Here is an 11,248-nt window from a genome sequence, read left to right as displayed (position 1 = left end):
AACGGCTTTTGCTTGTGCTTTGATTGGGACACTTCTTAAAATGCCTCCGCTTGAAGCGATTTCCACAGAAATCATTGACAAAGTAGAGAGAATTATCTATGTTAGGAAATAAAACATGGTTTTAGTTTAATCTCTTTGCATTTTTACAAAGAAGACAATATCTGAGAAAAGACATCTAGATGTAGTATTTTTCATCTGAATGTCTTTTTGCTGTTTGCTAATTCATTGCCAGAAACAGCCAAACGTTTGCCCTCATTCTCTTTTTATGACTGCTGTCATGCTGATGTACTACACCTTAATTAAAAAAAGACAATAAACATGATACGGACTGCTCTAAAGAAATTCAAACACATTCTTCAGTTAAAGGGCTTTACAGTCCATTCTCAAAAATGGTTTATCCGTGGTTAACATTAAACTTCATGTAAATATATGGTTTTGGAAAGATATTAGCTCATATTTAGAGTCACGTCTTGCTGTCTTTATTTGTGCATACTCTGTAATGATCAATGACCTCTGAATGGTTTGTAAAGCAGGTCATCAAATTACGGTCCAATGTTTTTTTCCACTCTAGTTAAGTGCTCTTTTACACCAATAAACATGTTTTTACAACACCATCACTAGGTAGCCGTTCTATATGAAGTGTTTGCTTCATCAATTATTCCTCTGCGTTAAAACTAAGTAAGTGGGCTGTTTGGAAGTTGTCAGGGGTTGAATAAGTCATAGTGGCTGTTTGGACCTTCTACAACAGGGCTGCACAACTCCACTTTATGGACGACACTTTGAAGATGCAGTTTATGGAAAGGAAATAGTGCCAGCTCCACTTGAGCTGGGAAAGATCAGTTCAGCTGGGGAAACTGAAGCTATTATGTATGGATGAAGGTTTTTGCACTTGGGTTTGCCATAATTCATTTAGATTCACATGTATATATCTAATACTTTCTGCCTAATAAACATTTTAATTAAAACACAGATTAAATGTAAATCTATGAGTGCATATGAGGTAATCAAAACAAATCCACTCCTAGTATTTTGATTAGCTTCCAGAAGTCAAGATAAGTAGGTTGTACTTTTTCTTAATTTGGCTTTGACTAATAATTAGAAGTATATTGGACAAGATTCTGGTATTTCAAACTCACTAACACAATCATCGCACAATAAAAGTAATTAAAAAACTGCCTGAGTATGAATTTTATCTTAATGGATAAGATTAAATCAGTATTTCAGGGGAAATGTTTGAAACTTTGCTTAAGCTGTCAGAAGTGCTGTCTCATCCTAAATTGGTATAAATTGGCCCAGCTTTCAAGAGTAATTTTTCCCTTCAAAAACAAGTCAATGCACGTAAGCTCATGCCTATATGTTTTTCTGACTCACAGTGGTGCTGCAAGTCTAGTTATAGTAATTATAGTAATTATAGCGGACAAACACTATTTTTATTATTGCTGGGATATCTATCAGATTATGAACTGAAAAGTTTTATTCAGACCCAAATCTGTGCTAATTGGTGTCCACACTTTAACTTATTAATTTGTAGCCAGAAGCATTTCGAAGATTTTAATGAGGAACACTCAGTAACTTTAGCTCTTAGGGAAGTACCGAGACCAACACTGCAATCTATAAATAGTTTAGCCACGATGAAATTGAAATATGTGTTTCAGGTCTAGTATTAAAACACTTGAAACTTTTATAACGTCACATTTTTTGTTTTATTTTGTCTCAATGTGAGGATTTTCTGCTTTTTCTTGACTAATGTGATGGTACAATGAGTTGTATTTGGTTTTAACTTTTGTTGAAAAAAATAAGCAAGTAAGTTAGGTATTGCAGCCCTATAGAGTATAAACATTTATTTACTTCTACACTAGCCCCTGAGAATGGAGTTGTGCATCCCTGCTTTTTCCATAGTTTGTTAGCTTTAAGGTAAAGAAACAATGCAGGTGCCTAGTCAAGTAATGAGCCATGAGCATGACCAGCAATGTCACCATCACAATCACCATCATCACCATCTTCATCATCATCACATGCAGCCAAAGACGATGGAACCAAATTTGTAGTCACACAAATCAAACCCCAATATATGGAGGGGAGAACTGCTATAGAATGAAGACAATACAAATTTGAACCCAAAAAATATCAAAATATTAGCTAAAATAAGCTTTGATAAAACATAAAAAGCTACATTGGTTCCACAATGCTTGACCACATCCTCATCACCACATGAAGAACAACACGGTTGCGTGGGGCTGCTGCGTCAGCCTCTACATCCACAATACAGTAATCTACAGCACCACCACCATGATCAACACCACCATTACCCCACCTATATGGGAGCCTCTAAATCCTACCCCTATATCTTGACCCCCTCGGAGCCGTACACGTTGTACCCCTCCCTATAAGTGGCTAGATTCTGGGTGCTGGGGGAGGGGCTTGGGCAGTGGGGGGGGCTAAGGTCCACCTTCATGCGCTTGGCTTCGGCCCGTGACTTGTAGCAGAACTCGACCAGGGCCACCAGCATGGCCAGGCCCAGGCCGCCCACCAGGATGTAGAAGACCCCCGCCACGTTGGACAGGCTCAGGGCCTGGGACGACTTGTCCTGGAGAGAGCGAGTGTGAGGAAGTTTTGGGTAGAGTGGGGGACGAAGAAATAGGAAGGTTGAGGTAAATGAGGCAAAAGAGAGGTGAAGTTTAGAAGAAGGGGGAAAGAAAAAAGAGAAGGGGGAGACCAGAGCAGGGTCATGATAGAGTATGTAGTTTAGGTAGATGCATGAAATAGATGACGTATGATAAAGGAGAGAAGACATGCAAGTGGGATAAGAGAAGAGAGGGAACATTTGAGAGATAGGAGAATAGGTGAGAGAATAGGTGAAAGAATGGGAGTGAGGAAGCAGGAGAGGGAAGTTAAGGAGGTGTTTGGAGTGACAGAAAAGAGGTGGGAAAAGCAGACAGAGACAAAAAGGTACAGTGGGTTAGACACAAGCTGAAATTATCAGGTGAAAAATCATTTAGTGACAAAATCTGATACAGTTATGTTATACAGTATTAATCTACTATTATACACTACTGACATTACATTTGTTTTAATGCTTACTGTAACTATGAATGATCATACAATTACATCTATTACAACTACAATTAATACTACTATCAACACAACAGATACTACACATCTTTAACAATCAATACCACTACAGTACATTCTACATTACTACTACGTCAACAGAGTTACATGATATCAAAGCAGCTTGAATCAACAGCTAATATAAGTCAAAAAGAGCGGGCTTTAATCTGAACGGTGATGACATTTTACTAAAGTTTGAATGGGATTTAAGGGCTCTAATTTCTTGTTTGTTTCTGTATGGGGTATACATTAGCTGTAGCACTTTAATAGAAAATGCTTATTAATAGTAACGCTTTATGTCACAGGTCCATTCTTTTTTCTTTTGTTTAGGAGACCTAATAGAGAAAACTACATTATTTGTTTTTAAAAACAAGGAATATGGAGTAATGCAGTTAATAGAGTCAACATTGAGTCAGCTGTGTCAAGCATATGAGCAGCTTTGGAGTTCCAGAAGAAAGGACTGCTCCACTTAAACCTATGCAATTATTAATTCAGTATTCATTTATTATTAAAAAGTAGTATGTTCTCCATATACTGTATGTTAAATTGAAAGCTTGTTCATTGACACAATTCACATGAATGTTCAGCTGGCCGGCTGTTCACTGAAGTCTTTACACATTTATTCAATTGCATTAGCTTAACAATAAGAACGTTCTTCCACAAAAAGGATATTGAAAAAATTGGAACCTGTAATATGAAGCTTTACCATGTTTTCCTCCAACTGACAGAGATAAACAAATAGCCTTGTCCTGATTAAATCTTTAAGAAGTTGTAAAAGCTAAATGAACAGTGGTATTATTTTCCCTCAAAATGCTTGCGTATGAAAAGAAAAAGAGTGAAAATTCGCTATCGATCATCGTAATTTACATTGTATTGTATAAAGCTAACTGTAATAAATATGGGATTGCCACAGATTGCTACATAAATTGAGAATTTTAGTTTATTCCATGCATATTTCGGTAAATGTGTTTTCAGAATCAAAATAGGGAAGGGAACATGTTGTAGGGAATCCCTTAATGGGTAGTTAAGTCTACTGTGGAGCACATTCAATATATGTTTCAGGCTAGCATATTAAAGGTGAGAGTTTCAGGCTAGCGTTCTGAGGGCCGCAGCAGCGTGAGACTGACCTTACTTCCAGAGTCCTTGGGTCCACACTCTCCCTTGTCATACCACCATTTGTTTTTCAGTTTGTCTAAGACGCCTGCTTCGCTCAGTTTCAAAACTGCAAGGTTTACCGGGGTTCTTCGCGTGTAAAAATAACATAAATAACATCATAGGACATGTTATTTTATGTTATTAGAGTATTTCACATTTGCATTGCACAGCTCAGTTACATAGATAAGCACTTTTATTTACATCAAGTGACCTAGCATGGATCCCACTGAGTACATGTGTGTATGCTCGTTGAGGAGGGGCTGGGGGGAGCGAGGAGCTAATGCGAGCTACAGACATATGAGTGGGACCCACCTTTGTCACGACAGGTAACACACCCATGCTGCCCCAGCTGATCCTACACTGAGCCAGAGGCAAGTACTCTTAAGCCAGGACTAATGGCGTCAGGCTCGCTCTGTGCTACAACCGGGAGAGAGATACAGGGAGACAGACCCTTGAATGTGTAGCTGAGGAATCCCTAAACTCTACGGACTTTGAACGCAAAAGGAAGCTCCTGTCTTGTTACAGGTCTGATCTTTTTTTGTAGCACTCAGATCGCATGTTGCTTCCATAAAAAAATATTTTCACTGCAAGTCAACTGTCAGCTCGTCATCCAGTTTGTCCATTACTCTGGTCTAGACTGAAAAATCTCAACAATTTATGGATTGGCCTGCTCTGCAGAGGGTGCTACCAATCCCCCCCTTTTTTAAGTATCCAGTTAAATATATCTACATCTACTAAAACAAACATTTCGGTTCTCAGATAATAAATACAAATTACTTTGTAGCGCCAATATATTATCCTATATTGTGTTATCCTAATTCTAGTAAGGCTTTGGAATTGTACCTCTTAGTTTGGGGATTTTATATATTTCAAACAATACGGGTATACTTGACTCTAAGTGTTCCTCTTTTATAAAAACACTAGATGTACAATGTTAACAAGAACAAGAATTAAATTACAACTCTGCCAAGACGTAAAGTTACAAAAGAGTGATATAAATATTTGAACATTTTACACAATAGGGAAAACTTAAATGAATAATGATAAAAAGACTACATAGAGTTGTTTAAACCTGACAAACGAACAAGAGATGTAGGAAACTACTTTTCATACGGTAATTTCATTCTGCTGCTATCAATTATTCAGCGTCCCCTCCGCCTCAAGTCAACTTGAGCCTAAAAGAATCTGAGAGCTACAATTACACTTGGATCTCGTTTTTCCATTAAACGTTTTAGAACCTATTTCATCTGCCATGTACCCGACAACAGATCCTCAGCTGAAGGAGTCATACGGTTCAGTTTGGTGTGTCTTGCAATTTGACTCCTTCTTCACACTCTTCTCCCCAGAGCTGCCACTAGGGGGCGAGTATTCCTGCCTTGACAGTAATTGCTCTCTTTATCTTTCCACCTTCACTCTCTGTACTTTCAAAGGGCCATTACCAGATCAGTGCCAAACACATTTGAAAATGGTGATCAGGAGGTTTGCTTGATTTATCTTGGCAGGCACTAACCCACAAATGGGACATATTTCCCTGCATGATATTGAAAATGCATATGTTTTTCCTGCTAATGATTCAACACAAAATATATTGGTTCCCTTTTGGGTTCACCAATTTGTTTCTTTAAAAAATAGAAATATTACTTTTTCTGTGTTTCAGCAAGCTCAAGTGTTGTACCTTTGTCACTGGGTCTGAACCTTTTTTATAAAAAGGCACACACCACTGACAGCAGATGCAACATTGTGGCTGTTTTTTAAGCTGTAGGGTGTCCCAGGAGAATTAGGGTGTCATTTGATGCTCTTTGCTGCTCGACTCCTCGCCAGGGCAGATGCATGCGTTACACTCTTGGGACAGGGGCCGTCGCGGGCTACATAGCCGGTGAGCGGCCCCTGTCCCCCCAGTGGTGGGGTGGTCAGACAGAGAGGGCTAACCTTGGAATCCCCTCCCCCGCTGCCACATTCTCCTTTGTCATACCACCACTTGTTTTTCAATTTGTCCAACAGGCCCTGCTCGTTGAGCTTTAGCACGGCCAGGTTAACCGCGTTTCTTTAAGTAAAAAAGGAGGGGACAGATAAGATTGGTCAGAGCAGAGGATGGAGGGTCAAACAAACAATATGGACGTGTACCACAGCCAGGAGGAAGAAGGGGAGGGAGACAAGGAGGAGAGGGAGCAGAGGGGGGAGAACTCAGAAGGGAGGATGGGACAAAGGTGGGATGGTGGGGAAGAATGCACCCCAGACAACGCTCTCTCTTACTCTTTTCCCTTTTTTGGGCTACAGTTACTTTCTTAAATGTTTAACAGTTTTAACTCTTTTGTTAGAAATCAGTTGTACTGCATCTTTCCTCTGTTGCTCTCTTGTACTGGGCTGCTGGCTGCACTACCCAGGATGCTCTACGCTGAGCGTCAGATTGCTGGTATAAAGTGGTGTTAACCAGGTCTTTGCAGCCTGCTGATGGTGCTCTTGTCCCCTCCTGTCCTGATGCTCTCCTGCCTGCCAGCTTCTCTCTGTGTGTGTGTGTGTGTGTGTGTGTGTGTGTGTGTGTGTGTGAGTGTGTGTGTGTGTGTGTGTGTGTGTGTGTGTGTGTGTGTGTGTGTGTGTGTGTGGTGTGTGTGTGTGTGTGGTGTGTGTGTGTGTGTGTGTGTGTGTGTGTGTGTGTGTGTGTGTGTGTGTGTGTGTGTGTGTGGGCTTGAGTTTCCTACTACACCCCTGAAGGAATTGACCTCTAATCAAAATTCAGGGACACAGGGCTAAACATCATGCGGCATTCATGCTGTGCGTGCACAGGTGTTCAGCCAAGCTCTTGATATCAGGCATTTTTTATAAAGCTCTTAAAAAGTATACTATATTTAGCTGACACACACAATGACAATGCCCTTTATAAGACCAACAATGCAACAGCATGAGACATAGAGAACCAGCAGTTTTAATTTGCCTAACATTTCCCTATTCCCTGCAAATGTATCTCGTTTGCTGCTCAATATGTGGCCTGTTCCCTTACTGTGATTTCCAAAGGAGTGTGTAGAAAACAGAGCTGCAGGGGCTGAATGATTTTGTAAATTTGTTTCCTGAATGCCCTTTATTAATTTAGTCCTACACCTCCTGCTTTGGTACCTTTCTGCTTTTTACAGCCACCTGTAAAAGACCTTCCTGTCAGTCTTTGCTACTGTAACCACCGACTGCTGACTATCCTTCTGTTTGTGAGATGCTGTAATCAGCTGGAAAATATCTTCCAAAAAGGTCACTGCAGTCACTGCCTGCTTGTTTGTTAGTATGCCCCTTTGTCTGTACACCTGCCTATCTGGAGGTATCTCAACGCAGCATGTTGGGAGACTGCGGGTAACAGATGGCTTTTGGCTGGAAGGTTCTCAGTTCAGGACAAATTAGGAAAGCAATAGTAATCACCTCACACCTTTAAAGATTAAGCTAAGTAAAGATTGTCAAGAGATTCAGAGAGAGACAATGTTATCTGGGGGGATCTTATATACAAGCCATGACTAATCTCATCAACGTAAAAGGTATGGATGAAAACAGTTCAAACATCTTTGCCAATCATGAAAACAACAGTCAAATACCAATAATTACATCAAAAGCAGCTATACCGTCATACATTTCTAATCATCAGGGTATTCATTATCCTCATCAAGTGAAATTAGTGCTGTAATTATAGTACACCGAGAGGAGGGGCAGGCTCACCTGATGTGCACACTTTCCTGCCACATGTGCGCTCCTGGTAGGTCGGGTTTTCCGCTGATTGAGAGAAGCCAGAGACAACCGTGGATAGTCCCAGAAATGTTGTCTGGTGGGGGCTTAAAAAAGGGACCTATCCACCCGCTGTCTGTCACTTTTCCCTCATAAACGAAAAAACCTTTGTTTAAATAACAAGGGATAGACTACAGTGACTGGGGTTTGTGAGACTTGTTTGCACCACACACAGGGGAAAAGTTATAGGACAGGATGTGAGGCTGATGTGCTGTTTGTTTTTGCCTTTCATAAGGCAAATCTGAAATGCTGACGGAGAGAGAAGGAGGGAGAGAAGAGACAGCAAGTGGCCCAGCTTTGCTGAATTTAGTCAATTATTTTTACCTCAGCAGGCATTTGTAACATCGTGCTGTCAGAGTCACCTGAAAATGAATTATTTGCATTGACAGAATACCTCAGTGAAACCTACTGGGACTGTACCTGTCGGATCAAGTTAACAGGCCCGATAAACAAATGCCTGCTGAGAGAGAATCACAATAAAAGGACCAACTATGGAACTCAAACTTTCTCATTCATTCCCTCCAGCTTATGCTCTCTTTATTAGGATTTATTTGTGTGCAGTTTTAACAAATTAACTAAGGATTACTCCATGATCAGAGTTTAATTTGGTGTCTTTCCAATTACCATTCATATTTGTTTCATTTAGTTTGTTTAAAATTGGCTGTGGGATCCTGCATTATGTTTAGTTTCTAGTCCCCCCATTGGCCGGGCCCCTCTACTTCCTGTTTCTCACTTTTTGTCTCCTGATGTCTATAAATTCCCCCTCACGGCTCTGGATGTAGCGGCATCAGTCTGAGGTTCTGACCCTCCTCACGGTCATATTCATTTAATAAATCTTTGCTATAATAATCATAACCATCATTGTCATCATTATCATTATCATTATCATTATCATCATCATCATAACTATCATTACTACCATCTCTGGGGATGAAAGGAACAAAGAGACAGGACAACAGACGGATGGACAAAGTTACCTGTAAGGTGGCCCTGGGGAGAAATAGAGTAGTTAAAAGAGGATAGAAAGAAGGGATGCGAGCAGGAAGGGACAGACAAAGGACAGAGGACACAGAAATGGAGCTAACAGGCCCTAAATTAACAGAGGTGGCAGAAAAAGGTGAAGGAAAGACAGACATGTGCAAAGTAGAGGCCAGAATGAGAAAGATAAAGAAATCAAGCAAACCATGATGAAACAAATGATTAGCATATTCAACATTCTCTTCTATATCGCTGCTGCTAGGTGAAAACAGTTGCTTTAACTTGGGATTGTATTAAAAATAAATACATAAATTGTACTGATGCCATATTCTTTAGTAATTTTGATAAGAAATATCCAAATCGCTGGTCATCTGTTAACTCATTTTGAGTGACATTTTGTGGGTGATTTTCACCTGACAGCAGTGACAGGCAGTTCTAGGTGAAGTATAAAAGGCACAGCAGGGTAGGTGGAATATTGCAGCAATAGGACAGTATCAGCTTTGTTACTGTCTTCTATTGTTACACTATTCCACCCACCTTAACTGTGAGCCTTTCGGTGTAGCAATCCCATATCCTTTGGAGTCCAGGTTCCCCCCGACTTTCATGGTGTCACAAGGCTTCCGCTGCTCCGTGTATTCGTTCATTGTTGACTCCAGGAGGAAAGCGTACTTTCCCTTGGACTTGCGGACCCTCGCCACGCCCTCTGCCGTGGTTTTGGCGAAGACTGACGGCTCGGCAGACTTCATAAACGACCACATCTTCTCGTATACGGCTATTTTGGACCTCTAGGGTAGAGGAAGGATAACAAAGGTGTATATTAGGAATTAATTGGCAACATTTTAATAATATTGCGGTCCAAAACAGATTGTATAACACGGAGGAACATTTTCCAAAGGGAACACCATGTAAGTTGGAACACTTACAAATGACCTAATTTGAGAAAAATGTTTTTGTCCCTCTTCAATTGTCTGTCTTTTTAGATAAAAAGAATACTGTGGATCGGTAAGGTCTCAAAATCAAAGAACATGGAGTGAGATTTCAGGCTATTTGTGCATTTACACTAAATTAAAGCATGCATTTAAGTGACTCTGTGAAACACAATTAAGGACACTTGAAAACTGTCACTGCTCATTGAAGGTAGAACATTCTGTTGTTGGGCTGTGATTTAATCCTGCGAACAAGTATGTGAAAACAAACAGCCCATTCCTTTGGGCCATAGACACCTATTGTTGTATAAATAACTAGTGGAAATACATCAGTAAGCAACACATCCACAGTGGGTGTCATGTTCCTTCATTAACATAAACATCACTTTTGTATTTTGGCGAGTCAATCAAACAAAGTCCAGGAGCTGCAAATACTCTATAGCTAAATGTGTATTAATCCACCACCAGAATTAGTCAAATTTTAATAATTTGTTCATGATTAAATAAAGTTAGCTAGAAACTACAATGTCAAGTGCTTTAAAACTATTATAAAAATGTAAACTGTTTGAAATAATGTCTTAAATAGGGATTCATAGGATTGGTAATGAGATCAACAGACAGGGTAGATAAACTCAAAGTACTTGAAACATGCATTGTTGTTTTTTTGATGACAATAAGAACGAGGCAGCCTCATTATTTAGGAATGCGTTGTTATTGTTTACGCATCCATGCTCTGTGTCTACTTCTGGGTGTCCATTCACACCTCACTGAAGTGTTATCAGCTCCTCCAACCACATATTTGATTATTCAAATCAACATGCCATGCTCACTGAGACAGATAGGACAAATATGAGATGTTAATATGAGAGCTGAGGAGGTGAAAACAATGCTACTCATTATGGTAACACAATGACACTTAATGCTGTTTATTGATTATCCACAAGTTCTTCTTCTACAATAGACACAATACAGTTCGGATATTGAACTGCAAACTGTACTATTCGTTTTAGATGTTTTTCACTGCATTTCATTATTTTCTTTCTTTTGATGTAGAGCTAACCGCTGACGCTGATTTCCCATCTTAAAGGCCTTGAATAAATGACAATGCTGATGGACTGCTGTGTCTTGCATCTTACATTTTGATCCTCTGGCGCATAATGACATTTATAACTACATTTAAAATGTAACACTACATCTCTCCTGACAAGTCGAACATTTGTCTTACTTAAAATGGCCTTATGACTGGCAGAGTGGCATAATGATCCGGTTGTGGCGTTATGAATGTGGTCACTGGCTCTAACAGAACAGCTTTTCCGAGG

At 39.9% G+C, this 11,248-nt stretch overlaps 1 protein-coding gene across 2 annotated transcripts in view; it reads right to left on the bottom strand.

The window, feature by feature from the left end:
• gria4a (glutamate receptor, ionotropic, AMPA 4a) overlaps positions 1-11,248 on the bottom strand; it is a 97,009-nt gene that overhangs the window by 4,501 nt on the left and 81,260 nt on the right. The window contains exons 15-17 of one of the 2 annotated variants that reach the window (XM_034115316.1): positions 9,541-9,788; positions 6,196-6,310; positions 2,450-2,587 (exon numbers count right to left, since the gene is read on the bottom strand). In XM_034115316.1, the coding sequence (XP_033971207.1) occupies positions 2,450-2,587; positions 6,196-6,310; positions 9,541-9,788 (501 nt within the window). Of the gene's footprint in view, positions 1-2,449; positions 2,588-4,238; positions 4,354-6,195; positions 6,311-9,540; positions 9,789-11,248 lie in introns of both variants that reach the window. The other variant, XM_034115315.1, reaches the window with a different exon arrangement.

Source organism: Trematomus bernacchii, unplaced genomic scaffold, assembly GCF_902827165.1.
Source record: "Trematomus bernacchii unplaced genomic scaffold, fTreBer1.1, whole genome shotgun sequence".
Classification (NCBI taxonomy): Eukaryota; Metazoa; Chordata; class Actinopteri; order Perciformes; family Nototheniidae; genus Trematomus; species Trematomus bernacchii.
This window is presented reverse-complemented; position numbering and strand designations above follow the sequence as displayed.